Below are 27,787 nucleotides of genomic sequence, written 5' to 3'. Positions count from 1 at the left end.
ATATATATATTCCAAGCAAATTAAGATACACCCGAAAACTCATTTTTGACTGATCTTCAGTTAAGCTTACATCATTGTTAAAATGCATCAATTTTTTAATTTAATTTATTTATTTTTCCCTTTCTGCTAAGCTACGTCCGCTTGCTTCTTTGCCTCTACCCCCACTTCGTCGCCCTTTGCGGTGTTCATGTCTAGGCTGTCATGTATGCACTGTTTTATGTGTTGCACTCTTGTTGCATTCTGTGTTCTGTGTGTTAACCCAAAGCCCTTTTAGGCCACTGGTGAACTCCTGATTTTGTCAACAATCGCATCTCAAATCTACTGACCAAAAAAATAATAATTAAAAAAAAGTTGTACAGTTGACTCAGTAAGCTGCAGTAATCTTAGTCATTAGTGGATACGCCTGTGAATATTTTGTCTGTTTACATGTGTTGCTACGCCTTTTTAAAATTTTTTTTTCATTAATACCCGGTCACAAGTTTGAGCATGGATGTTTGCATTGGAATGCGTTGGGGCGTGGCTCTCGTGTTTGCCTCATCCCGTGTTATGGATGGAAGGCGACACCTGGCGTGGATGTAGTTGAGTGCAAAGGGGGCTTTGGAAGTCTTTGTCTCATGTGCTGTCCTCTTGTCTTTCCGCCAGGTCTCAATGTTTCTGTGTCCTTTGCTCAATGTCGCTCTTTTGTGTTCCTTTTCCTCGACAATGCACTGCACTTTCAGAAGAGGCAGCTTGTAGGTATAACGAAACTGAAGCACTCCTTCCAGATGCATGGTCCTCCCTCTCCCTTGGTTTTTATTTTATTTTTTATTTTTTAACCCCCCCCCCCCCAGTGGAGAGTGGGATTTCTCTTCCACCAAATTTGGACATCAAGGCTTCAAAAGCTTGTGGCTTGTTTGGGTTAACAGCGTCATTTGTGTGTGTGTTTGGGGGACTTTTCATTGTTTCAACTTCACCAGCTCATGTTATTGTGCAAACTAGAGAACAAAGCTCCTCCATTGTTGTGTCCGTCTTGCATGAGTCGTGCACGTTGGACTGCCTTTTGTTGTTGTTGTGTTTCCCATCATGGTGGTGTGTGTGTGTGTGTGTATGTGCGTGTGTGTGTGTGCGTGTGTGTGTGTGCTTGTGTGTGCGTGTGTGCATTTGTGTGTGTGTGTGCGTGCGCGTGTGCATTTGTGTGTGTGTGGCGGGTGTGCGTGCGCGAGATGCAGATCTTGTGTGTGCCTTCTTGAGTGATGTGTGTGCATTTCTGTTTGTGTGCAGGCGACGTGCTCTTCCAGATGGCTGAGGTCCACAGGCAGATCCAAGTGCAGCTGGAGGAGATGGTGGGTGTTCTGCGTGTCCACACCGGCTTTCTTAAGCGATGATTACCAGAGCTGGATTCAAAATGAACTGCGATGTTAACTCATTCACTCCCAAAGACATTTGTTAAACGTCTTTTCAGACTTGGTCTAGAATTGGCTGGTACTGAATGAGTTTTAATTCACCCATGTATTAATTCCGGTAGTTGTGTGTCATTGCGGTGTTCAAGTTCAAAGAAAAACAGCTCTCAGGATTGATGCACTCGAGTTTGACATCAATGTATTTTTTTATTATTATTATTATTATTGTAATGATCAAAAATAATCCCACAGATGTGGAGTCATTAATTGAGGCGGGCAGTAATGCGCTACATTTCCTTGATCACATTAATTGCAGCAACTTTGAGCTGCGTTGAGCTAATTAACTTCAGTTTGTCACATTTCACCAATCCAGTGTAACCTCGATTAACATTTGGCGTCCTTTGAACATTGAAAATGGAGCCAGTCACGAAGTGTTGCAGGTGGCTACCACAGCCAAAATATTTTTCTCTCTCGATATAGATATATATACAGTATATAGTGGATTGCTGCCTGGTGAGCCCATTGTGCCATTTCATGACTGTGAAGAAAAAAAATCTTATGGTTTAATTTGCCTGAATGTATGTTGTTTCATAGCAATAAAATGCATTGTTTTAGTGAAAGTGATAGAGTTTGGCAATATATAAATTTGCACAATGCAATGATAGGATGAGGATTAATAATTTTTTTCATTATACTCGAGAATTATTATCGAGTGTCTCGAGGGGGAGCATTATGGGAAGCCGCGGACAAAGTGTTCTCAACAGCAATTTTTTTGGAACAGCATGCATTTGCTTGTTTTTTTAATTTATTTTTTGACTACTTATATTCTTGTTTGATTTTACAAGGACAATTAAGCTTTAATTCATTTAGCAATATAATGCACGGAACACAGCGTTCATTCCGTCCTATGTACTGCCTGTTTTAGATATGGATTTCGTTGCGGTGATAATCAAAGGGGGCAACCGGGTTATTGATCAAACAAACAAGCAGCTTGTATTGAAGGCCAGCCTCCCGTAAAGCCGATATGAGTATTTTCACTGGTGGAAGCAGCACTTCAGTCACAACACTTTATGCAGCACGTGGCCCAACATAAACACCACCACATCAAAAACTTCAGAGAGCATTCAAGAATCCGCCACTTATCAGTCAGCCAATGCTAATCTGTACAGCCAACAAAAATAAATGCAGCTCTGCTTACCTTATGACTGTGATGCGCTAGCAGGGGCGTCACTCATGATGGGGTGTTGCTGTTTGTGCTTAATAACACCCTCATTTTTTAACCTGCACATAAAAAGTAATCACACTTGGACCAGACTTCCTTTCTGTCATCATCCTACGCCATTTACTTGTACAGCATAACAGCCAAATGCTGCTTCACCACGTTTGTTTTGAAGAGTCGAGTTGATAAAAGCTCCACAATTATTGGTTGGTGATTGCCGTGGGAGCTGAAAGGGATGAATGGCATTTCTCTTCATTAATATGGGGTGAGATGATTTGTGAGGCAAGCGTTTTGAGTTTCAAGCCGAAACATGAGGCAGATTTAACCCACGGTGTCAAATTTGGCCCCTATAAATTCTGCTACTCAAATGCTACCCTTAAATCTCAAAGGGTCAGATTTGGCCCTGATCCTAAATTAGGATTAAAGCATTGAATATTTGAAAAAACATATTTTGGTGTTCAGTGAACATATAGCACTCATTTAATGTATAATTCATAATTTTCCAAAGAAGAAAAAGGTTCTCCAGGGTTAAGTGGTAAATCAAGGTACTTTAAAACAAAAAAGGCCAATTATATGAAGTCCTTTATTTCTTCTAGTCAATTTTTCCATCATCATTCCATTCCATCATCAATTTTTTTCTCCCCCCAGCTGAAGTCTTTCCACAACGAGCTGCTATCGGAGCTAGAGAAGAAGGTAGAACTGGATGCTCGCTACCTGACTGTGAGTATGCTGACGATTGAGCGCGTCTGGTCGCTCTCTGGACCACTTGCTGTTGATTCACATGGCGTGCGTGATTCAGATCTTTTCAAGTTGGATTTGGTGCAAAAGGATGCGGTGACGCTTTTTGGTGACAGACAGACAGAGGGAGCACAGCTGAGCCGGTCTCCGTGCGATATCTTTAGAATGAGTGGGATGCCGCCTCACTTGCTGAGCAGCGCGTTGTCTTTGGAGGGGGATGCGATATAGGCGCTCTTATTGTATAATGTCGATTGTCACATGGGCTTTGGATGGCACGTCGGCCTCTCACTGACATGCAAGAGAGCACCGAGGGCTTTTTTGGAGACGAGGTGGCATTGACTTGCATCTATTATTATTATTAAATGACATTGTTTTACTAATCAATCAGAATTGCCTGGAATTTATTATTGGCGAGGCAGCGGAGGCGAAAGGGGTTGAGCCGCCGGCTGGGACTTTGGTCGCAGCTCGTTTGCTTCCTAAAGAAGGACACCAGCTGCAACTAGGCCCGATAGGAAACTGGCTTGGAAACAGGAGTTCAGAACATCCACAAAGTTTCTCCCATCCCTCCGTTGCCGACCTTGCTCACCGATGGAAAGTGAAAAGGGAGTTTTCCTCGGCTAGATTTGAATCTGGATAAATCGTGGCTCAGGGAAATATTGGAAGCATTTGGGCAGGGCAAATTACAACCTCGATCATCAAGATTGTGAAAGTCATTCCTTTGAGAAATGAACAATCAGCCATTTGAAATGAGCTTTCCCTCATGCCATTGCCGTAGAATGCATCTGTGCTGTCTAATTTGGGGTGGAAGTCTAGGGAAATAGCACCCGTAACTCACTATTTGCAATGGAATCATTTCAAAACATTTAACGTGTCTTGAAAAGAGAGCGAGGCTAGCCCCGCCCCTCAAATGACACCCCCGCCGCCCTCGTGGCGCAACACTCATCTCTGCGCTCCCATCCTACGCAGTGACTTACGCGCGCGATCAGTCGCTCTGCGAGGTCACGCCGTGGGCATGATGCCGCGCTGCCAAAAAAACACAAAGTGTGCCGAAGTTCTTCTCCGCTCTCGATCACATTGGAGCCGAAGAGCTCAATCGAGCGAATACTTCCACAGCAGCCAATTCACGTCTTCTCAAAACATGTCTTTTGAGCCTTATGAAAGGCTGAGAACAACGCATGAAGCCTCCCTTTCTGGGCATTTTCATGTCAAGAATAGAGCACGCTTCTAGAGATATGGAGATGGCCTCTTGTGCCATTTCATTTTGTCTTGGAATGTCCACATACGTCCAGAAGTCAGTGTAAGGGAAAGGAAATTACTAATTTCCTGCATGTTTTTATTGCAAATCTACAAGGGAGATATTATTTGAATATTATTCCCAAATGCTAATTCAAATTAATGACGACTGTGGAGGAACGTTAAGTTGTGTAGCTGCCCCGAAACATGAACAAAACTTTCCGATTTGTTACCGCGCACGAAGTGGATTTGAATTCATTAGTCTTTTCTATTCATCATCTTCAGCCGTCTGATTTAGCAGCGGCATGCTTGTATTTCTTCAATGCATGCAGTGACAAAGTGAGAGTCAGTTCAAGTGAGCTGACCAAATACAGTATTTTTAGTTATCTTTTTAACTATCAGCATTACACTAGCGATTATTTGTGATGTTTTTGCATGAGTGGGCATACGGCAATAAAAATTTATATTAAGGTACCGTATTTTCCACACTATTTTCCGCATTCAATTTTCTCAAAATCTATATGGATCAATATTCTGTTTGACGTAGCATGTTAAATGTTCTGTAAAGTGCTTTGGTACAGCCACAGCGGCTGTGAAATCTCTACGTAAATAAAGCTGTACAGTGCACTCCGTTTAATAGAACACCATTGGGCCGAAGCGCTTCTGTTCTACTAAGCGGGGTTTCTATTAACCGGAGACACTTTATTAGGTACACCTTCAGACACGTCGACGACCAAGTTATGCACGCAGAAAAACCCCTGCTGACGAGTTAGAAGAGATATTTCGACTGTGGACGTCCATATCTTTAATCAAACAACAAAACAACAACTTTAATCAACTTCAGTCAAACATCTCAAATCACGAGAAAAATTTCGTTACTTTTGTCTGGAAACAGGAGTCCGTAATTTTGCGGTTGACTTCCCTCTCAATGCGCTGGATAAGAGGGAAGTCCTGGAAACCGCGGGCGTACCTTCTGAGAATCCGGCAATGCATCGTATCGTCTGAGTATGTCCTTCTTATCCGCAGGTGATAGCCCTCGTCTCTTGAATGAAGTTGAAGCCATTGTGACGTGCGTGTGTCTATGTGTGGAGTGACGCGTGCTACCTGTTACTGTATACGGCTAGAACTACCGCGTTTTCTCGCGATAGTGGTACAGTATCGCGATAGCTACACTTCGAAAACCACTAGTTTACAATGTTCATTGCTTACGGCCTGTTCTATTAAGCGGGGATCTGTTCTACTAAGCGGAGTATCTTTATAGGAAATTGCATTAGGCAAATCTGTTCCAGAGCCTTTTGCTCTATTAAGCGGATTACTCTATTAACCGGTGTTCTATTAAGCGGAGTGCACTGTATTATATTGTATTTTCTTTAGCGTAGCTCCATCTAGTGCTGCGGTTCTTAACCTGGGTTCGATCGAATCCTAGGGGTTCAGTGAATCGGTCTTGGGGCCTCTGGCATGGAGGTTAAGCCACACCCGACTCAACATGTCAATTAGTTATGATACGCCCACTTGGCCGTCACTGGCTGCAGATGATCACATGACATTGCTTGTCCAATCAGTGCTGTGGGAATTTTAGTTCGCTCAGTCGTCAATGTGTGACTGTCATGATACTATGTCGTAAAATAATTTGAAAAAAAACTGCTGTCTTGAAATTTTATTTACTTTTTTCTGTTCTTAATAAATGTTTTTTTATGTCTTTAATTTGTAAAACTAAATTTTTTTTCCGCTCATGAAGGGTTCGGTGAATGTGCATATGAACTGGTTGGGTTCGGTACCTCTAACAAGGTTAAGAGCCACTGATCTAGTGGATGCATAACGCAAAACTGCAGCCACTAATGTAGCTTCTATTCTATGCCCCTTATAATGCGGTGCGCCCATTATATGAAAACTGTTTTTAAAATAGGCCATTCATTGAAAGTGCGCCTTATACTCAAACGCCTTATAGTGTGCAAAATACGGTACCTTTATTTATTTATTTTTTTAACTATTTCAACAATCAAAGAGCAGCTGTTGAGACCCAACTTAATAACAATGTAAAAGTGTTGCTTTGATTCAATATCGTGGCACTTGGTGACCAAGGAAGTTTTTGAAGCAAAGAGAGCTTCGTTTGCTCAGGCCCTGACCTTGTCTAATGCCTGCAACCAACTTCTGGCATTGATAATATACAGTACATATATATTTCTTTTTTGATGGTCCTGAACTCTATCGTCAAATGCTCTGACGTAAGCCACGGCCGACATCACATTGATTTTGCTCTTCGCCAATAATCAATCCGCGATGTTAACGAAATTCGGCCATTCCCCAGTCCGGTCACCAAGTCGCTCGCCTGCATCCTCAGCATCGGACCAGCGAGACTCTGTCACACTCCTGTGTGAGCTCGCTGCCGAAAATGTTGCCTCGCGCAGAAAACCACATGAGCTTTGTGTCACTGCAGGCCCAGTTGCTATAGCAACCGAGCTGGTGCAACCCAGGAAATTGTTGATTGTTTTTTTTCCCCCAATAAATAAGTGATTAGGGAGGAAACGGAATCCATTAAATTATCATATCCCATCGTGGGAACCGACAGTGCATGCATAGTTCACTGTCGAAATTCTTCAGTTGGATTTGAATCCTAATAATAAAAGCTGCAACAGCATGAGGAGTTGAGTTCTCAGCATTTTGTGTTTTATGATGACAGTCATGAAATTCTTCATACCCACAATGATAAACTTTTTTTTGTCTTGTCTTGTTGAAGGACCACTGAATTGTTTTTTAAAAAATGTCCATTTTAAAATAAAATGGCAGACTTGTTTTTTTTTTTTTTTGGTCATGCCTGCCAATTTTCCCCTGGCTTAATCCGTGGCTAAATAACAATGTAAAAGTGATGTATAATGATATGTTTTTGGTGTCCGCAGGCGGCGCTGAAGAAATACCAAGTAGAGCACAAGAACAAAGGGGAGAGTCTGGAGAAGTGTCAGGGAGAACTGAAGAAGCTTCGCCGAAAGAGCCAGGGCAGCAAGAACCCATCCAAGTACGGCGAGAAGGAGATGCAGGTCAGTGTCTGTTTTACCATAAACAACTTTACTCGGTCGGCATTAAATATGCGTAGATCTGAAAACAAAATTCATAGAAAACTGAGTATTGTTAGCTCACTCACAGATATGAAGACAATATGATCATATGATCATATGATTACAGTCTGTAAATGGGACTTTTCAAAACCAAAGCTGTCAGCTGACTCAAGGGGTGTAGTCATGTTTGCTTTTGGTCTCATCGTGTTTGTTCTTTGCCTGGCAAAGTAACCCGACCGGGGCAGTTGAAGGCAAATAACATGCTGATGACTTGAAATTAGTCAGTCCTGCCTTCGGCGCTTGTGTATTGCAAGATTCGCAAGAGTCGTGCTCCCACTTGTGAGCAAACGCTCCACGGAAGGATTTTCTTGAGATGAAAATGGCTGCAGAAAGGAAAGGCGGCGTGGGGATTGCGCGCCAGGGGGCCGATGCCTCGCGGGCTAATTGCGCCGCCCTGTTCAGAGGTGCAACCGAATCAATATTTGGGCCACCCGGGATCATTTCCTAGCTCTCGTTCGTGTTGGTGTTTGCAGAGTCAATGTGTGGCTGCAGACCTGACGTTTCCTTGTGCGATGGCTTGGATTAGATCCGCACTGGTATATATTGTCCAAGAGTCGTGATTTCTTTGATTATGGAGACAAACGTATAGCATAAGGACCGTGAAAAAATGCTGCATTTCTATTAAATAGGGTTAGGCCCCATCTGGTGGCATTTTAAATCATTTCAGGTAAAGAACAAAAATAGCAAATAGGCCCATTTTCAGCAAAAATAAAAAATACATTAATAGACATCAACCAATTGGGAGATGCGACTCATTTGTTGCTAGGCAGAATCCATGCTAGTTGCGATTCATGCACTTTTTTTTTTTTTTTGGTCATAACTCGGGAGCAAGGGACTCCACTGCCCCTCACACGCACAGGGAAAAGGTAATGACCTATGGTGAGGTCAAGCTGAGACCTATAAGGAAAACTACACTCACACACGTGACAAAAAAAAAAGAAAGTGTCACTATTTTATTTTTACTCAAGTGCGCGTTGGTGCACTGCTCAACTTGCCCCTGGTGTCAGTTTCTCACTTGACATTGAGAATCTCTAGAGGCGGAGAAAAGCCTGCACAATTTGTGGCACAAGCAAGCACAATATTTGGCTTGGTATTGTGACAAGAAGTTGAACTACTTACAAAAAAGCTAATTTCCATGATAATAATAGATACCAAAAGAAATTGTATAGCCTCCCTTGGCATTTCCTTGAGCGTAACTCCAACTGAACGATCAGATGTCATTAAAATGTAATAGACTAGGCTGTCTCCATCCATCCATCCATCCATCTTCTACCGCTTATCCGGGGCCGGGTCGCGGGGGCAACAGCTTTAGCAGGGAAGCCCAGACTTCCCTCTCCCTAGCTACTTCTTCCAGCTCTCCCCGGGGGATCCCGAGGCGTTCCCAGGCCAGCTGGGTGACATGGTCTCTCCAGCGTGTCCTGGGTCTTCCTCGGGGTCTCCTCCCGGTGGGACATGCCCGGAACACCTCACCAGGGAGGCGTTCAGGAGGCATCCGAATCAGATGCCCAAGCCACCTCATCTGGCTCCTCTCGATGTGGAGGAGAAGCGGCTCGACTCTGAGCCCCTCCCGGATGACCGAGCTTCTCACCTTATCTCTAAGGGAGAGCCCGGACACCCTGCGGAGAAAACTAATTTCGGCCGCTTGTATCCGGGATCTCGTTCACGACCCATAGCTCGTGACCATAGATGAGGGTTGGAACGTAGATCGACCGGTAAATTGAGAGCTTCGCCCTTTGGCTCAGCTCCTTCTTCACCACGACAGACCGATACAACGTCCGCATCACAGCAGACGCTGCACCGATCCGCCTGTCGATCTTTCGCTCCCTCCTGCCCTCACTCGTGAACAAGACCCCAAGATACTTAAACTCCTCCACTTGGGGCAAGATCTCTCCCCCGACCCGGAGGGGGCACTCCACCCTTTTCCGACTGAGGACCATGGTTTCAGATTTGGAGGTGCTGATTTTCATCCCAACCGCTTCACACTCGGCTGCGAAACGCTCCAGTGAGAGTTGGAGAGCCTTGTTTGAAGGAGCCAACAGCACCACATCTTCTGCAAAAAGCAGGGATGCAATACTGAGGCCACCAAAACGGACCCCCTCAACGCTTCGGCTGCGCCTTGAGATTCTGTCCATAAAGGTTATGAACAGAATCGGTGACAAAGGGCAGCCTTGGCGGAGTCCTACCCTCACTGGAAACGATTCAGACTTACTGCCGGCAATGCGAACCAAACTCTGACATCGGTGGTATAGTGACCGAACAGCCCGTATCAGGGGGTTCGGTACTCCATACCCACGAAGCACACCCCACAGAACTCCCCGAGGGACACGGTCAAACGCCTTCTCCAAGTCCACAAAACACATGTATAGACTGGTTGGGCGAATTCCCACATACCCTCGAGAACCCTGCTAAGGGTGTAGAGCTGGTCCACTGTTCCACGGCCGGGACGAAAACGACACTGCTCCTCCTCAATCTGAGGCTCGACTTCCTGACGGACCCTCCTCTCCAGCACCCCTGAATAGACCTTACCAGGGAGGCTGAGGAGTGTGATCCCTCTGTAGTTGGAACACACCCTCCGGTCCCCCTTTTTAAAAAGAGGGACTACCACCCCGGTCTGCCAATCCAGAGGCACTCTCCCCGTTGACCACGCGTTGTTGCAGAGGCGTGTCAACCAGGACAGTCCCACAACATCCAGAACCATGAGGAACTCCGGGCGGATCTCATCCACCCCTGGGGCCTTGCCACCGAGGAGCTTTTTAACCACATCGGTGACTTCAAACACAGAGATAGGAGAGCCCACCTCAGAGTCCCCAGGCTCTGCTTCCTCCAAGGAAGGCGTGTTGGTGGAGTTGAGGAGGTCTTCGAAGTACTCTGCCCACCGGTTCACAACGTCCCGAGTCGAATCAGCAGCGGCCCATCCCCACTGTACACAGTGTTAGTGGTGCACTGCTTTCCCCTCCTGAGACGTCAGATGGTGGACCAGAATTTCCTCGAAGGAGTCCGGAAGTCGGCTTCCATAGCCTCACCGAACTCTTCCCACGCTCGGGTTTTTGCCTCGGCGACCACCGAAGCTGCGTTCCGCTTGGCCAGTCGATACCCGTCAGCTGCATCTGGGGTCCCACAGGCCATAAAGGCTCGATAGGACTCCTTCTTCAGCTTGACGGCATCCCTTACTGCTGGTGTCCACCAGCGAGTACGGGGGTTGCCGCCACGACAGGCACCAACCACCTTACGGCCACAGCTCAGATTGGCCGCCTCAACAATAGAGGCACGGAACATGGTCCACTCTGACTCAATGTCCCCCGCCTCCCTCGGAACATGGGAAAAGCTGTCGGAGGTGGGAGTTGAAACTCCTTCTGACAGGGGATTCCGCCAGACGCTCCCAACAAACCCTCACAATACGTTTGGGTCTGCCAGGACGGACCGGCATCTTCCCCCACTATCGGAGCCTACTCACCACCAGGTGGTGATCAGTTGACGGCTCCGCCCCTCTCTTCACCCGAGGGTCCAGAACACGCGGCCGCAAATCCGATGACACGACCACAAGGTCGATCATGGAACTACGGCCTAGGGTGTCCTGGTGCCAAGTGCAGATGTGGGGACACCCTTATGCTTGAACAAGGTGTTTGTTATGGACAGTCCATGACGATCACAGAAGTCCAATAACAAAACACCACTCGAGTTCTGATCGGGGGGGCCGTTCCTCCCAATCACGCCCCTCCAGGTCTCACTGACATTGCCCATGTGAGCATTGAAGTCCCCCAGTAGAACAAGTAGGAGTCCCCAGCAGGAGTACTCTCCAGCACACCCTCCAAGGACTCCAAAAAGGGTGGGTATGCTGAGATGCTGTTTGGTGCATATGCACAAACAACAGTCAGGACCCGTCCCCCCACCCACAGGCGAAGGGATGCAACCCTCTCGTCCACCGGTGTGAACCCCAATGTACAGGCACTGAGCCGGGTGGCAATGAGCATGCCCGCACCTGCTCTGCGCCTCTCACCGTGAGCAACTCCAAAGTGAAAGAGAGTCCAACCCCTCTCGAGAGGACTGGTACCAGAACCTAGGCTGTGTGTGGAGGCAAGTCCGACTATATCCAGTCGGAACTTCTCTGCCTCACACACCAGTTCGGGCTCCTTCCCTGCCAGAGAGGCGACATTCCATGTCCCAAGAGCTAGCTTCTGCAGCCGAGGATCGGACCGCCAGGGTCCCCGCCTTTGGGTGCCGCCCAGCTCGCATTGCACCCGACCCCTTTGACCCCTCCCACGGGTGGTGAGACCATGAGAAGGGGGACCCACGTTGCCTCTTCGGACTGAGCCCGGCCGGGCCCCATGGGTGTAGGCCCGGCCACCAGGCGCTTGCCAACGAGCCCCACCTCCAGGCCTGGCTCTAGAGGGGGGCCCCGGTGACCCGCGTCCGGGCAAGGGAAACTGAGTAGGATCGATTTTATTTTTCATAAGGGGCTTTGTCTCAGAAGTGTTTATTTATTCCTTTATTGTGTAATCACAAATGAGGAAATCACAAAATCAATTCTGTAGGGGAGCTATATATAATTTATTTTGTGATTTCCTCTCTTGATTTTCTGTTTTGATCCATTATTTTTAATTTTCGTAGTTTCATTGAAGGAATCGTGAATTTACGTCTTTCGTAGGCAGTCATGAACGCCTCTCAAATCGAACGAAAGAAGAGAAGAGAAGAGACGGACAAAGACGTACCTGTATATGTTGAGACTGTGAAAGCCATTAATACAGTATGCAATTTTAAAAAAACAACACCACTGCTCTCCTTTTTTCCGAGCTGCAACAAAAACGTATTTAATAAAGCAGCGACACAGTTCACGGAACAAACAGGCAAGTTATAACATTGGAAGCATGTCTCCAGCAAGGAGCCATTTTGGGGTCGACGTATTACCGTAATAACCATATTACAAGGCGCACCGGATTTTAAAGCACGCTGTGAGCTTTCAAGAAAATGGAAGACTTTTCGTGCGCCTCATAGTGCGGAAAATACAGTCTTCAGATGATAATCTGCATCTCAGGTAATACAACTGTTAAATGGTCAAGCATTTTTTTGACTAATCCGAATAACATTTTATATTAATTCACCTTTTTAATTTTACAAATCATGTAAACTGGGCGGCCCGGTAGTCCAGTGGTTAGCACGTCGGCTTCACAGTGCAGAGGTACCGGGTTTGATTCCAGCTCCGGCCTCCCTGTGTGGAGTTTGCATGTTCTCCCCGGGCCTGCGTGGGTTTTCTCCGGGTGCTCCGGTTTCCTCCCACATTCCAAAAACATGTGTGGCAGGCTGATTGAACACTCTAAATTGTCCCTAGTTGTGAGTGTGAGGGCGAATGGTTGTTCGTTTCTGTGTGCCCTGCGATTGGCTGGCAACCGATTCAGGGTGTCCCCCGCCTACTGCCCGAAGACAGCTGGGATAGGCTCCAGCACCCCCCGCGACCCTAGTGAGGACCAAGCGGCTCGGAAGATGAATGAATGAATGAATGAATGAATGAAATCATGTTGAATTGACAGATGCATTCAAGTAGAATGGGATTGATCAGTTTCCGCAATATATGTAATATTTTAGTACTTCCTCATCCATGCGGTGTTTGTAATCCGAAAAATCTGAGTGTAGTGCGTCACTGGAAACATATGGCGCTTTGTATTCATTCGCTTCACTTCTCCACCATTGCACTTTTGTGTCCGCCTCTCTGTGTCCGCTACACACTCGCACACATGTCTCATCAGTCGTATAAAGTTGCTGTCAAAATGTGAAACGGCTCATTAAGCGGAAAGGCCGTGTGGACCGAGGTTTGCCGGCCCAAAGAGGCAGTCGCTACCAACTAAAAAAGCCCGCGCACGCGCTAGTGAGGCAACACGACACGTTCACTAACCTTTTGGTGCAGCAAAAGAAGAATGGCTTTGTAGGAGATGCGGCGCCTTTTTTTTTTCTTTTTTTTTCTGTGCGTCCCGGAGCGTTTTCGCTGCGCTTCTTTTGATTCCAGAGAGTATTGATGATGAAGGAAGAGACACGCGGCGCTTCAAGCTTTTGAATTCCCACAAGAAAAGTTGTTGTGAAAGCTCGGAGTTGCCTTAATTCGGCAAGTGAATTCCGTTTAAAAACATCGCCCCCAAAAAAGAAGTACTACTGAACTCTTGAATGCACCTTTTCCACTGTAATCCCCCGCCCCCCTGCACATTGACTATTTTTGTTGTTTTTTTGTTGAAGACTGTTTTGTAAAATGTGTGTCAGATATTACGTATCCTTATTACTGATATCAACTCACTGCCACACCGAAATCACCACAGATTTACAGAAATCATAATTTTAACAGACATTCACACACATACAAAAATCCAAATTTATTTTGCTGTCCTTGATTCAAAGACTAAGTCTGCACTTATGGTCTTGAATATGTCACAAAAGCAAGTGACTCGACGGTTGCATCATCTTACCAAGCTCTTTTTCCAAAAGTCTTGGATGCCATGAGTGATGCGCTAAATAAAATGCTTGATCCCATTTTTCACAAAACTGATTCGTCTAATGTAGCTGCGCTGCTTATGTTCACTCGTTCTTGTCAAAAAAACTCATCCAGACTCTTAATCTTGAGGCAACAGAATGCTGCAAGGCTCCCTTAGAGTAAGGGAAGAGCGTTTGTTCCCAAACGATTTTCAAACAGCTCAATAATGTGAACAAACAACAATTGATGTGGCCTCAAACCAACAGCCTCAATGTGTGGAAAAAATACAAAACATTTGCACACAGAATTTCCGCCTGACTCCCAACAATTGGTCTTGCATTGAATATCCACCGATACCTGTGGTACTTTTCATCTACAATATTTTCCTTCATTATTTCGTTCTGATTTTGTTTGCTCTTAGTATCAGTAGTTGGTATCAGCAGTCATCGCAAGATCGATACCTCAAAATAGGGCTGGTATCGGCACTCAGTGTTTTTTTTGGTTTTTATTTTTGTTTTTTTTCATCATGCCACCTCCACAGAAGGCCAGTGGGAGTCATACCCAGCTGATGTCGAAACTTCCTTTCTCTGCTGGTGACCTTTAGCACCACGAGACATCCTAGCCGAGATGTGGAATAGCGCCTTGTGTCTCTGGTCGGGCTTTTCCCGCTCGGCTAATTGTCTTGGGTTACTTCACTGACCCTAACTCATTCACTCCCAAAGACGTTTTTAAACGTCTTTTCAGACTTGGTCCAGAATTGGCTGGCACTGAATAAGTTAAGAGTGCTCGGAGGAATGAGATTCTTTTTTTTTTTTTTTTTTTTTTCCCTTGACAAGAGGATTATTATTGAACTGTAATTATTTTGTCAAAGTGTGAGAGAGTAGACGAGGTTGTAAAAAAAAAGGTGGGAAAAGTAGGAATAAGGATCGTCTGCGGGTCTGTGATGATTTTAATAGCAGTGCCTTTTTTGATGCGACCTCACTCGCGACTACTATTAAATGTGCCCACCACGGCATATTTTTCACCTTTTTTCTGCACCGGGTGAGTCAGCAAAAGTAGAAAAAGTGCTTTCACACTGTAGATGAATAAAATCTTGGGGAAAAATGTGGGTAAAGATTTGCAACTTGTCAGCCGGTGTGACGGCTTCAATTGCCCTGCCTGGACGTGAACCAGATTGGAAGCTTTGAATTTGATTTCAACGTGTCCAGCAAGAGCAGAAGAAGGTCAGACCGCTCTCGGGGAAGGAAAATTGATTTGTCATTTGGCAAAAAGGCTGTTTTTTTCCCTGTTCATTCTGTGTCGTTTATGCACCGACACAGCCGAGAGCCACTTGTTTATTTGGATCGCTGCAAATAAATACAGCGGTGACGATTATTTGACATAAACCTGTTGGGGCAGCAGGGCTTTGTGGATTTTTTATTTTAAGAGGGCCATGGAACGCAGAACCACAAAATATGCTTGCACAAGTGTGGACTCCCTCACGTTAAACTCTTTCACTACCATTTCTCCCATGAGTTAGTGGATGTTAGGCATCGAGTTTTAAGTGAGAGTCAGCGCACACCTGCCACCATTTGCTGTCCGTCTTATTAACCCCGAATAAAGTTTGGCTCTTCTAGTCGACATTTCCATGGCATTTCAGTGCAGCTCTGCTAACCTTTCGGCTTTGACATAATGGAGTCGCACTCATTGGGGAAGTCGCTGTTTACACTACGGGTGACGGTGTCTTTGCATGACACTGTTTTCGACATTTAAAAGGGGCTCTAGGTTTTCACCCATCTTAGCTGATTATCATGATGGCTGCCGAGGACCACCCATTTGTATCCGATCCATAAAAAGTGGATTTCTCAAAGTATCTAAATGTGCGAATCAATCATGCCCTGAACACAACTGGCAAAATATGAGCCCTTTCCTGAAAATAAATAGTCTGTCGGACTCCTGGAGCGGCACGTCACAGCCACTGGATCTTTTTGGGGGGGTCTTGCAGTGAACTTGGCACGTGCTATTTTTAGAGCAAAAGCAAAGTACAGCAGGATGTCGCTCATTTGCTGTCTTGCACCCTGAAAGTCACGGCAAGCAGTTGTACTAAGAGTCAAGTCCAAGTTTTTGCATACACTGTCTTGTCATTTCACAAGAAAATACATTTGTCGGGAAAAGATGCGACATTGCTCAACTAAATAATCATTTTATATGACAAAATTCGGTGGGAATGGGCATCTTTTTAAATGAAGAAATGCAGTATTTCAAGAATTTGTGACAAATAACAACTTGTGCAAAAATAGAGCCCAGAAAGTGTTTAAAAATCATCATAAGGAATGAAAGAAGCCGTCATTTGATTTCAAAATAAACATATCTAGAGGAGAAAAACATTTTGGGGGTGGGTGGGGGGAGGCATTATTGTGCATTATGCAAAAATGATGACAATTACTCCAAACACTCAGTGACGATAAATAATTTAGAAAAAATAGCAACATTCGAAGCAAAAAGTATTGAACAGTACTCTACAGTATTGTATTCAAAGGAAAGGAAAATTTGTCAAAAGTTGACAATGTTTTTCAATAATGTAAACATATTCATATTGAAGGAAGGGGGGGGGCACATATTATAGAAGGAAAAAAATTGCAAAATATCAAAGAGGAAAGAGAGAGTGCCTTTTTTCCTTCAAAATATGACAAGAAAATCAATTCCAGTGTTCAGATATAAGGGAAAAGAAGCTAAGGAAATTCTCAGTGTTCAAAGCATCAACCTTGTTGTACGATGATGACTGAAGTCAATTTTTTTTTTCAACATGACCCCCCCCCCTCACAATGTACTTTTTTTTCAGCATGGCCCCATCAAGTAAAACTCATTGGATGCTTTCATTTACATAAATTGTGATGAACTCAAACTGAGTCGGTGAAACCGTAAAGGAAAGAAAGACGGCTGATCTGTCAAATTGGGAATGTACCGTATTAATACTAATTCTGCACAAAGTGTCACCTGGACACGCAAACTGCAAAAGAAACTGGAACTCTTGCTGATAAAACGATGGGTGGGTTTCCAGGTTGCAGGGGTGGGGCATCCTTGGTTTTTGCTACGAATGACAACAAATTAATTTGCGCATGAATGGCTCCAAATGCGTTGTTGTCTGTCCTCCAACTCCAACGCAGTTCGTGGAGACCATCAGCAGTAAGCAGACGGAGCTGGACACCTTCATCGCAGAGGGATACAAGACAGCCTTGTCCGAGGAGCGTCGGAGGTACTGCTTCCTGGTGGATCGCCAGTGTGCCGTGGCCAAAAATGGCAGCGCCTACCATGGCAAGGTAGCCCTTTCACACTTCCCTATTGTTACTTTGCACTCCCCAGGCTCACATTGAGGTACAGGAATAGTCCATTTCTGTCGCCCTATTTATTCAACAGCAGGGGTGAACAAGGGGTGGAAGGCCCCAGAGGCCACTCACATCCTGTTTTTTTATTTTCTTTTTTCTTTTTTCCCACATTACCAACGGGCTATTTGAGGATTGAAATAACTGAATGGATTGATTAAGTAAAATGTATTTAATTAGTTGTAGATTTATTTTTATTCAGTAGAGCGGTATTATACATGACTTAAAAAAAAAAAAGAACAGTCCACAATTTATATAGTTCACGGGTGTCAAAGTCAAGGCCCGGGGGCCAGATCTGGAAACAAATCAAGTATGTCAACTTACATAATGCTTGCTGAAGTCTGAACCAAAATTTCAAATTGTCATGTGTAATCCATCAAGTAAGTATCCATCAAATTGTTGAGTGCTGTGTAATATGTGGATTGATGTGGTTTCACAAAATTCATTCATAATAGCCCTCCAAAGGAAAGCGTAACTAAAATGCGGCCGGCGACAAAAGTGAGTTTGACACCCCTGATACAGTTCATTAGGTTTTTATATTATTGAATAATTTAATGAGAATTCACTGGGGAAAGATTTTTTTTCTTTTACTGAACTAATTTAAAATAAGATTTCGAATAAACGTTTGTCTGTGTCTAAGTTGCTGGCAACCAGTTCAGAGTGTCCCCTGCCTACTGCCCGAGGACAGCTGGGATGGCGTTCAGCACACGGTTCGGAAAATAAGAAAAGAAAAACCTTTATTAGTCTCGCAATGGAGAAATTCCCGATTCACGGCAGCAAAGTTATGAAAGGAAGAAGTAGAACAACAAAATATAGGAGCTGCTGGAAAGGCAGCCACTCACGCGACGCCATTTTGAAGTCAAAATAACAAAAATAATACAACACAACACATAGGACACAGACAGCCGTGCAATCTTCACCACTTTTCTGCATACACTTTGTTATCTGAAGCAGTTATAGATGAAAGAGGAGAGGATCAAAGTGTCCTTTCACCAGTGGATCAGAGACGTCATGCTGAAAATGTGCTCACGTCCGCTACAAGCAAAGTTTTGAAAGCAAACACGAAGCTGTAGCGTCCATTGACGAAAAAGAGATTGACTCACATCTCCTGTCCCATGTAAATCCACTTTAATTCCAAGCCGCGACTCCCAGTTCCACATTCGCATCGGCGCTCCGCGCTAACGCTCCTTTCTTCTCATCGTCGGCTCCTGAAGCCTTATATCCATCTAGCCGCAGACCGTTCAACAGCACCGATCTGTCCGCTAAACAAAGTGGGGCTGTGAAAAATGCTGCCCATAGCAGGCGCAAGACACAAACGCCCCGGGACTGTCCAGCAACGAGTCAAATGGCGCCGACATTCCTCCCAGGCAAAAACAGTGCTTGTATACCTATGCTGCAGAGAAGGCGCAACCACCAAGCACAGAGTTTCCTCCTTGATGAATGTCGTTGCCAAAAAATGCTGAAAAAAGTCCACATCAGGTCCACACGACGTAACAGCAAACACAAAATGACAAAACAAAACAAAAAACAACAAAAAAAGCAAGGCTCATGAGAGCACTTGCCGACCGACGGCTGCCTACTCGGGCGCCATCTTGACTTCAAATGGATGGATGGATGTCTGATAGAAATATTTTGCCGGCCCTGACCAATATTAATCATGGAGGGCAAAATGTCCATGACTTGGCTTTTGTTTGCTGACACCAACATCACTCACCAGACCAGGCCTTTTATTGCCATAAGCATATACGACAGTAGAATGTGAGGATGACAACCTTAAGTGGACAATCATGCCACACTCGCACATTTTATTATTCTTTTCTTTTTTTTTTTTAATCGTCACATTTTGATTTTCACAAACTGTTCAAGTGTGAAAATAAGCTGATCGCGATAAAATATAGCAACATCAAAAGTAATAAAGCACTCAGTCTTCACTGTAATGTCAAACGATGAAGACGAGGTGAGTCGCGGCACAGATGCACTTTTGAATGAGTCATCTTCCTTCTTGTTTCCTCCTGCCGCTTTAAGAAAGAGAATAAAAAACGGTGTCATAAAAAAACAGACGAAGTGTCCGTCCTCTCTTGTTTAGTAACCCACCTGCTATCAAAGCACATTGAGAAATGTCTAATTAAAAGACACGTTCGCTTTAAGCGCTCATAAGGGTCTCTTCATTTAAAAAGCCTTTATGACTGCAGACAATGGCAGCCATGGTTGTCTGAGGTCGTAAATCTACCATCGCACCTTGGAGAATTGGGCCCAAATGCCGTACGGATGTTGGCGTCGTGGATACGAATCAAAGCTGGAGTCGATTTTCAAAAAACACGAGTGCATTTTCCCACATCAGTGCTGACAGTTGAAATAAGAGCCTCTTGAACGCAGACATCGGTCTCCCAGGATTGCTGGTGGGTGTGAAATGTCGGGCTTGAAGATGCCACTAGACGAGCATTGTGCCTATGTGTGTGTTTGCGCTGCATCAACATGGAGTCTAGTCATTAATCAGGACGTGGGCATGTGCGTGGGACGACCTGAAAGAAAGCAAACCTCCCTACGGGTGCCCGGTGTGTTTTTTATACACGTGTGTGCGATAACAGAGGAAGGAGGACAAATTAACACAAGGAGGGAGCAGTAATAATGCGCGAAATAAAGAATGTTCTGCAAAGATGCTTGCGTGTGAGTTGCTAGCGTGGGCTGCTCGGTTGCCTCTTGGCCCACGCGGGTTGTTTTATAAGCGTGCAGAGGGTCAAGGATGCACAGCGAGGAGTAACCTTTGTGGACTAAGTGTTTATTTCAGTGACTGCAGTCTTTACCAACGCGTTGACTTTGCGTCACGCGGCAGCCGTGTGCCAAAAGCTAGCCTTATTTTTCCAGCTAAAGCGTGTCACTCTCAATAAAGCAAGCCGCGCCTCTAAGTTTAATCTAACTTTTGGAGAATCTATGCTTTGACGTGATGCTGCCATCACGTCAAAGCATAGATTCTCCGTGAAACAGACTGCTTTGATGGGATTTCAGAGAGCGTAGTCCAAGCGGCTGGCCATCTTGAAAGTGGCTTCAGATCTCCTCCGCATTAGATGATCATGTCAAGGGTGGAGAAACTCTGTGCTGGTATGTAATGCTAGGGCAAAAATGCACAACGGCTTGCTTGGGCGCATTTTCAGAAATATGCAGATCAGTTAAGACTCAATACTTGGTTGTGTCATTTCACATGTCCATCTGTATACAGCCACTGACACCTTTTGTTCTACTTTCCATATGTCCCCTCAAAATCTGAAATCTGGAGCATTTATCGTAGGCGTTTTTGCCACAGATCCAAACAAACTGACAATTGAGGAACTGGGAAGCCTTGATTCCGTTCCTACTTGAAAATGATCCGATCAGATTTGACATAAAAAGTCACCAAAGAAATGGGGGCGATTTAACCACGTTTGCAAACCCATCAGTCAATGCAGAGAGACCTCCTTACACACTGTAACTGTAAAGGTCTTGGGATCAACCTCTTCTCTTGAGTCAGTCGATCATGAATAGGACTAGACACCCATTTTCTCATGCTTGGGCGAGTTGGAGTCTATCCCAGCTGACTCAGTAAAAAGCAGACTACAGCAATTTGTCACCAGGTAATGGGACATTGTGTGATGGACAGCCAATCAGCACGTCAATGCAGAAAGGATCAACCTCGTTCCGTGAATCGGTTGATCAGGGCTTGGACTAGACTCCTTGGTCAAGCATTCGTCCATTTTCTACAGATTATCCTGTTATGGTATACTGAGGTTGATCCAAGGAAACCGCTGGTACAAAGCAGTGTGACAATCTGGACTGGTTACCAGTCGATCACAGAGACAGCCACTGATACTCACAGCAGAAGTCAGCCAAGGCGCACCCATTTACTGACTCGAAGGCCCCAAAAGTATCATGGTACTATATGAGGCAGGCTTCGACTTGACCATCCATCCACCATGACCATCAAAGTGAGCTGTCAAAAAACCAGGAAACATTGGGCGAGAGGCTCACTCAGTCACAGGGCACATAATGTCCATTCACCCTTGCAGCATGAGTGTTTTTGGTCTGTGGGGGCAAGAGTGCGTAAGGTACCCCATGCCCAAATTGAATCCCAAAATCAAAAATAGTCTACCCAAAATGTTCATCTTTGTATTCGCATTCTATTCCTCCAGCTCTGTCAGACCAGTTTAGAAAAGACCATTTCCTGTTTCTCTTCTATTCATCTGGATAAATGACAAAAATCGTGTACATTTTCTGAAGTCTTCCCAGAAGAGTGCGAGCTCATCTATTATCACTTTCTGAAGGTGTCAGATTTAGTGTTTGTCACACACCGCTTCCTTGTCCTTCCAGGGTAAAGACCTTCTTACTCAGAAGATCCCGGTGTGGCAACAGGCCTGTTCAGACCCCAACAAGCTCCCCGAGAGGGCCATGCTTCTGGCCCAGCAGATGGGATCCGCCACCATGAGCGGCGCCAGCCCCCTGCACACCTCCAAATCCAACCTGGTTATCTCTGACCCCATCCCGGGAGCCCAGCCGCTTCCCGTTCCTCCCGAGCTGGCTGTGTTCATGAGTGGTGGCCTCGGGCACCAGGCGGTGAGCTTACACGGCCGTTCAGTCAATTGACCAGTATGGACACACATCATGTTGACCGCTTTGTTTGTTCATTGCAGAGGCTGATGGGCCCCGAAGGCCTGTCCATGGTCAATGGGACAACGGGAGTCCACGGGGAGGAATACTGGACCGATGGAGGGACTCTGTCCCAAGTCAGGCCTTCGTCTCCCCAGACCCAGGCACAGGTGCAGTCCCAGGCCCAGCCTCAGAGACAGGTCAGCGACGTCTACTCCAACACCCTCCCTGTCCGCAGGCCAGGCCCCGCCAAGAACAAGAACCCAGTGGGTAAGCTATCCGATAATGCTAGGCAGTAAACCTCCTTTGTTTGTCAGGTTTAGGGACTGGACCCTACCTTGATACCAGCAGAGTAACTTGGATCCAATGAATAAGGACTTTCTCTCGGGATTAGCCGAGTCTTGCATTTGAGACTTTCTGTTGACTAATATCACTTGGAGACCTAAACTTTAGGAGTTGGTCCAGTTGCCAACCTTAGCATCACCAAAGCCACAAATAACATCCTGTAATCTCTACCTCTTGAGATTTAAACGAGCTCATCCCGTCTCTCACTTCCATGGCTTTCACCCTCTGCCTCTGCTCAGGTGAGACACGGACCCTCCCCAGGTCCAGCTCCATGGCAGCGGGCCTGGAGAAGAACGGGCGTTCCCGCGTGCAGGCCATCTTCTCGCACGCCGCCGGCGATAACGGCACCCTGCTCAGCTTCTCCGAGGGCGACGTCATCACTCTTCTGGTGCCGGAGGCCCGTGACGGCTGGCATTATGGCGAGAATGAGAAGAACAAAATGTAAAATGGATGCCTTCTAACACCATTAGAGACTCGTTTTGTGTCATGGAAATAAGTTGTGTGATTCTTTTAACCAGGCGTGGCTGGTTCCCCTTCTCCTACACGCGAGTGCTGCCTGAGACCGACAGCGAGAAGCTCAAAGTGAAGTAAGCAGTGGCGACTCGGACGGTCCGGCAGATGGAGATAGTTTCCTTTTTTTCTTTTTGTGTTTTATATTAAATACAGAGCAGTGAATCATTTACGAAAATGCATATAAATAAACCTGTCATGATACAAGCAGTGTTGTTTTTGGAGTATTTTCCCTGGTGGGTGTCTGGAGCCTCTTTCACACACTTTTTGCCTGCGACTTCAACAAAAATGATGTATATGACGTTGGGCAGCGTCTTTTCACAAAGCTGCCGCTCTGCCTCCGTTTCTAAATTCTCAGGTCAGCGCAGCTCTCCTTAGTTCTGTGTTGCACATATTCCACTATCAACGCAGACCAAAGCAGAAAAAGGTGGAATTGACATTGTGAATGAGGCTCCTGTCACTTTACATCCCTATCCTGGCTTTTAGCTTTCATATAGCCACTGCGCTGCCTCTGTACTTGTGTTAGCTTGCATGCTGTGAAAATCTCGGCGAGACTTGGTCCTCCCAAATTCTTTCGGTGTCGTTGACGCAGAACACAAAACCGACAGAGGGTGAAAGGTGGAATATTCTCAGCTTTATTAGTTAATGTGTGCTGGCAGCCCTTATAACTTTGCCTAGCAACAAGAAGCCAGAAGAAGCAAACCATGGCTTTTTTTGGGGTTTGATTTCATTTTTTAATTGGTGCACTTGGAAGCATGGTTGCCGATCTGGGGTAGGGGTGGGGGGGGTGGCGGGTGGAAAGACTTGTTACTTGGAGCATCAACAAAGTTGACAGGGGTTCCCATCCCGAGTGTCATGTAATTAAAACTACTTTTAAGGGATGTTCAATACCACTTCAATACGAGTTTGAGTATTCACTCTTGCACTCGTACTCAACCGATACCGAGTACCAATATCGCTCATACTTTTAAAACATAACATTTCATTTAACACGCTAACAAAAAATGGTGACCAAAGACCTTACTTTCTGATGTGCCAACTACTGGAGGAGTTCAGATTTTGTTTTGCCTTCGTTATCGATGCCTGGTATCGGCACCCTCCATACTTTCAAATAAGATGCCGATACCTGGTATCGATACTCGGCAATATATCCATCTGACCTCCACCCACTCTCATGACGATTAATCATGGGGGCCCAGATTTCGGTGCGACGGCCCTGCTTGTAAGTCAAGGAACCACTGTTCAGTTTCTCATAAAAAGGCGTTCGTCTGTGTGGTTTTCGTCAATAAAGAGTGCAGCTGTTTTCCTGATCTGAGAGTGGTGCTTCAGCAATGCTTGCCTTTTAAAATGCTGTAGTCCACTCATTCATGGCGACCCGTCCTCTGAGGTTTTCTCTTCCTGTCTGGCCAGCCTACATCACGGAAAGAGTAGCAGCACGGGCAACCTCTTGGAGAGCGACCAATCCCTGCCCACACCCGACTATGGCCTGACCGCCCGATTGTTGGCGCAGAGTCTGGCGCAGACCCGCCCCAGGCCCTACAGCATGGCAGGCTTTGGCACTCAGGTAGGAGACAAGTCCACACAAGTAGTCACTGAACGCATTTGGCAATGTTCTTTTGTAGCGAAGGCTTTCTTGCTGTCTGCTGACACCTGGTGGCAAGTTAACATCAGATTATTTGGGGTGTGTGTGTGTCTTCTTTCAGCCTGCAATTGAGGATTATGATGCCCGCTTTGCCACAAGGTAAGTCTTTTCCAGCCTGCGCCGTGTCTAATACAGTTTAAAAATAAAAGGTTCTCTCTCTTGAGGAAGGTGTAATCAAAACAGAAGATGACAAATATATCTCTTTTTGAGTTTGTAGGCACAAAAGAATAATGTGACTGTCACGAGACATGACAAACAGTTCATTTAAATGCTTCCAGTAGTGGCTCTCGATTTATTTTCATATTCCATACAACAAAAGTTTCATTTGAAAAATCACTAAAATGTAGCTTTCTTTGTCAAATTTAGTCAAATGTTCAGTAAAGTGCCCTGTTATTGGCTGGCAACCGATTCAGGGTGTCCCCCGCCTACTGCCCAAAGACAGCTGGGATAGGCTCCAGCACCACCCGCGGCCCTAGTGAGGATCAAGCGGCTCGGAAGATGAATGAATGAATGAATGTTCAATAAAGATACCAATGTGTCACCTGACTTGTTTGTTGCACATTGGTTAAAAAAAGTTTTTGAAATTGTTTCTTTGTGATTGCTTGTAAGCAACAGGAATAAAAAAAAGATGATTGGCAGGAGTTGAAAATGTGCTATATTACCTATGCATTTATGAATTAATTTACAGTTCATTTAAATTTAAATGTATCAATTTAGTGACTCACATTTGCATACCAAAATGGGAAAACAAATCTGTCACGTTTTTTTTCACAATTAGTTTCCTATTTGTGAAGTTAATGTTTAAAAGAGTGGACTGAAATATATTTACGAATGGGAGTCTCTAAAATCAACAATAACAAACAATAAGGAATTTTGGTTTGGGAAAATAACACAGATGAACAGCAAATGATTGAATCAGAGATGACTTGATATGTCTCTTAACATATATTTTGAGGTTTTTTTTAACAAATGTTTTTTGTGATATTTTAGTTAAGTTTGACCAGTGAAACCAATGACACATTCTGTTGCTGAACCTAACCCTTCAGTCATGAATATTATTTAATATTTTACTAAAATGGGCGGGCCCGGTGGTTCAGTGGTTAGCGCGTCGGCCTCACAATGCAGAGGTACCAGTTTCAATTCCAGTGTGGAGTTTGCATGTTCTCCCCCGGGCCTGCGTGGGTTTTCTCCAGGTACTCCGGTTTCCTCCCACTTTCCAAAAACATGCACGGCAGACTTATTGAACAATCAAAATCGCCCCTAGGTGTGAGTGTGAGCGTGGATGGTTGTTCGTCTGTGTGTGCCCTGCGATTGGCTGGCAAGCAGTTCAGGGTGTCCCCCGCCTACTGCCCGAAGACGACTGGGATAGGCTCCAGCACCCCCGCGACCCTTGTAAGGATTAAGCGGATCAGCAAATTGATGGATGGATGGACTTTACTAAAATGCATATTATATTATTTTAATGAAAACTTAATGTGTTTGAGATAAAACAAGGGCATATTCTGAATTTCCGCAAATAAAAGATAATATCAAAAAGTTTACTTGCATCTCTAATTAAAAGGATTAGTGTAATTATCCTATTTAAGAAAACACTTGTATTCTGAAACCATAAAACTTGGTTCACAACCAACCAACATAAAATAAAAAGGGGGAGCAGAGTTTTGAATATTTATTTTTGAATGCATCTTTTTTTTTTCCTCTTACCTGTCCTTTTCTGTTGCGTTTGTCGCTGTCTTTGAAATAAGAGCTCTAACACCGTTCCTATGACTGTCCAGTCAGTCAGTATATATCTTGTATGTGTTTCGTGGGTGCTTGAGAAGGAGCGTTATTTGTGTCGACAAGCGTCACCCATCGCTGCTTGTCAGTCTTTTTTTTTGGGGGGGGGGGGGGTTGTTGTTGGTTTTTTTGTCGGGAGATCCCTATGTCCTGAAATATGTGCCATTAAATCATTTAGATTTGAATTTGAATGGCTAGACTTGAATAACCACATTGAAAAACGGAGAGTGAATTAAATAAATTGAATTGGTATTGTTGAAGTTGAATCATTGCATTGAAAAACTGAATTTGAGTTTATTAGTTTGGAATTGGAGTAAACTTGAAACTGTATTCAAAATGATGAAATGTATTTCCTACCAATTCCCTGCCGTTTCCTCTCTTTGAAAGAACCCTTTCACCCTTCCCTGACCTGATGACTTGTACCACAAAGGGTTAAAAAAGGTGCTATCAAGTGGATGTGCTGCTTCAGAAATGCCATTTTTCTGTTGAGCCATTTTTCAATAAAAAAGGGCCTACTTTGAAAAAGAGATCTGTGCATCTGCCATCGATTGCTAAAATAAATAAATGCGTGTCGCAGCTAATTTAATTCAGAGAACCAAATTTGCTTTGAATGAACAGAGATGCTTTTTCATTGACAATGAAAGACATTTCAACATTTAAATGCAATTTTAAGTTTATTGGACTTTGGTTCCAAACTGATGCATTCAAATTGTACAATTCAGTTTGGCAATGCAATGATTCAAATTGTACAATACAAATTCAATTTGTTATTCAAATTCAATTTCTGGTGGCAGTTTTCAGCTCATGCAGGAGATGCCACCCTACCCCCAAAAAAGCTAACTTGCGCTAAGATAGCATCCCTTGCAACCGAGATGAAATCATGATTTTCATTGAGGGTGTAGGGAGGGAACTTTGTAATGAGGCAATGTGAAGTCCAGCCTCGGTGCTATTTGGAGTTGTAGAATTGCAAAGTTCTCCCCAACTGCGCCCTGCCTTCTCGCGTGTGCCGTCCTGTCCCGTCCGGTCCAGTCCTGTCTTGTCCGTCTCTGTCCATTTCTCTCTCTGAGTGTGTCCGACCTGGCAAGCTTCCTTCTCTCTTTGTTCCACAGTGACAGTCCCGATGGCAAATTGATTTCGACTGTGTGACAACACACATTGTGACAGACGCAGACAGCTGCGGATAGCACAGGGGCCTCCCTCCCCCCTGGCCTTCTTTACTCTCCCCCCTCCACCCCTTTTCTTTCCCCCATCTCTTCCCCTCTTCTGCCTCCACACACACTCCATGAGCGAGTGGATGAGGCCGGTCTCATCCCTGCTTTCTGTCCTCTCTTCCTCCCCCTGGCGTCCGTCCTGGGTGCTGCTGCTGCCTCTCTGCTGCTGTGCTGCTGGCTGCCTGGCG

General features: G+C 45.1%; 2 protein-coding genes across 6 annotated transcripts in view; one reads left to right on the top strand and one right to left on the bottom strand.

Annotated features, from left to right (window-relative positions):
• The window catches only part of LOC127590232 (G-protein coupled receptor family C group 5 member C-like), a 140,807-nt gene that overhangs the window by 45,890 nt on the left and 67,130 nt on the right, over positions 1-27,787 (bottom strand). The gene's annotated exons all lie outside the window — the stretch shown is intronic.
• Positions 1-27,787, top strand: part of baiap2a (BAR/IMD domain containing adaptor protein 2a) — a 72,077-nt gene that overhangs the window by 38,769 nt on the left and 5,521 nt on the right. For 4 of the 5 annotated variants that reach the window (XM_052049670.1, XM_052049672.1, XM_052049669.1 and 1 more), the window contains exons 4-13: positions 1,261-1,322; positions 3,247-3,318; positions 7,467-7,604; positions 17,283-17,435; positions 21,840-22,082; positions 22,160-22,385; positions 22,700-22,901; positions 22,979-23,047; positions 24,381-24,534; positions 24,674-24,711. In XM_052049670.1, coding sequence (XP_051905630.1) covers positions 1,261-1,322; positions 3,247-3,318; positions 7,467-7,604; positions 17,283-17,435; positions 21,840-22,082; positions 22,160-22,385; positions 22,700-22,901; positions 22,979-23,047; positions 24,381-24,534; positions 24,674-24,711 — 1,357 coding nt within the window. Of the gene's footprint in view, positions 1-1,260; positions 1,323-3,246; positions 3,319-7,466; positions 7,605-17,282; positions 17,436-21,839; positions 22,083-22,159; positions 22,386-22,699; positions 22,902-22,978; positions 23,048-24,380; positions 24,535-24,673; positions 24,712-27,497; positions 27,784-27,787 lie in introns of those variants that run through there. The other variant, XM_052049671.1, reaches the window with a different exon arrangement.

This window comes from Hippocampus zosterae, chromosome 17 (assembly GCF_025434085.1).
Source record: "Hippocampus zosterae strain Florida chromosome 17, ASM2543408v3, whole genome shotgun sequence".
Taxonomy (NCBI): domain Eukaryota; kingdom Metazoa; phylum Chordata; class Actinopteri; order Syngnathiformes; family Syngnathidae; genus Hippocampus; species Hippocampus zosterae.
Note: the sequence above shows the minus strand (reverse complement) of the source record. Positions and strands in the feature narration are given on the sequence as shown.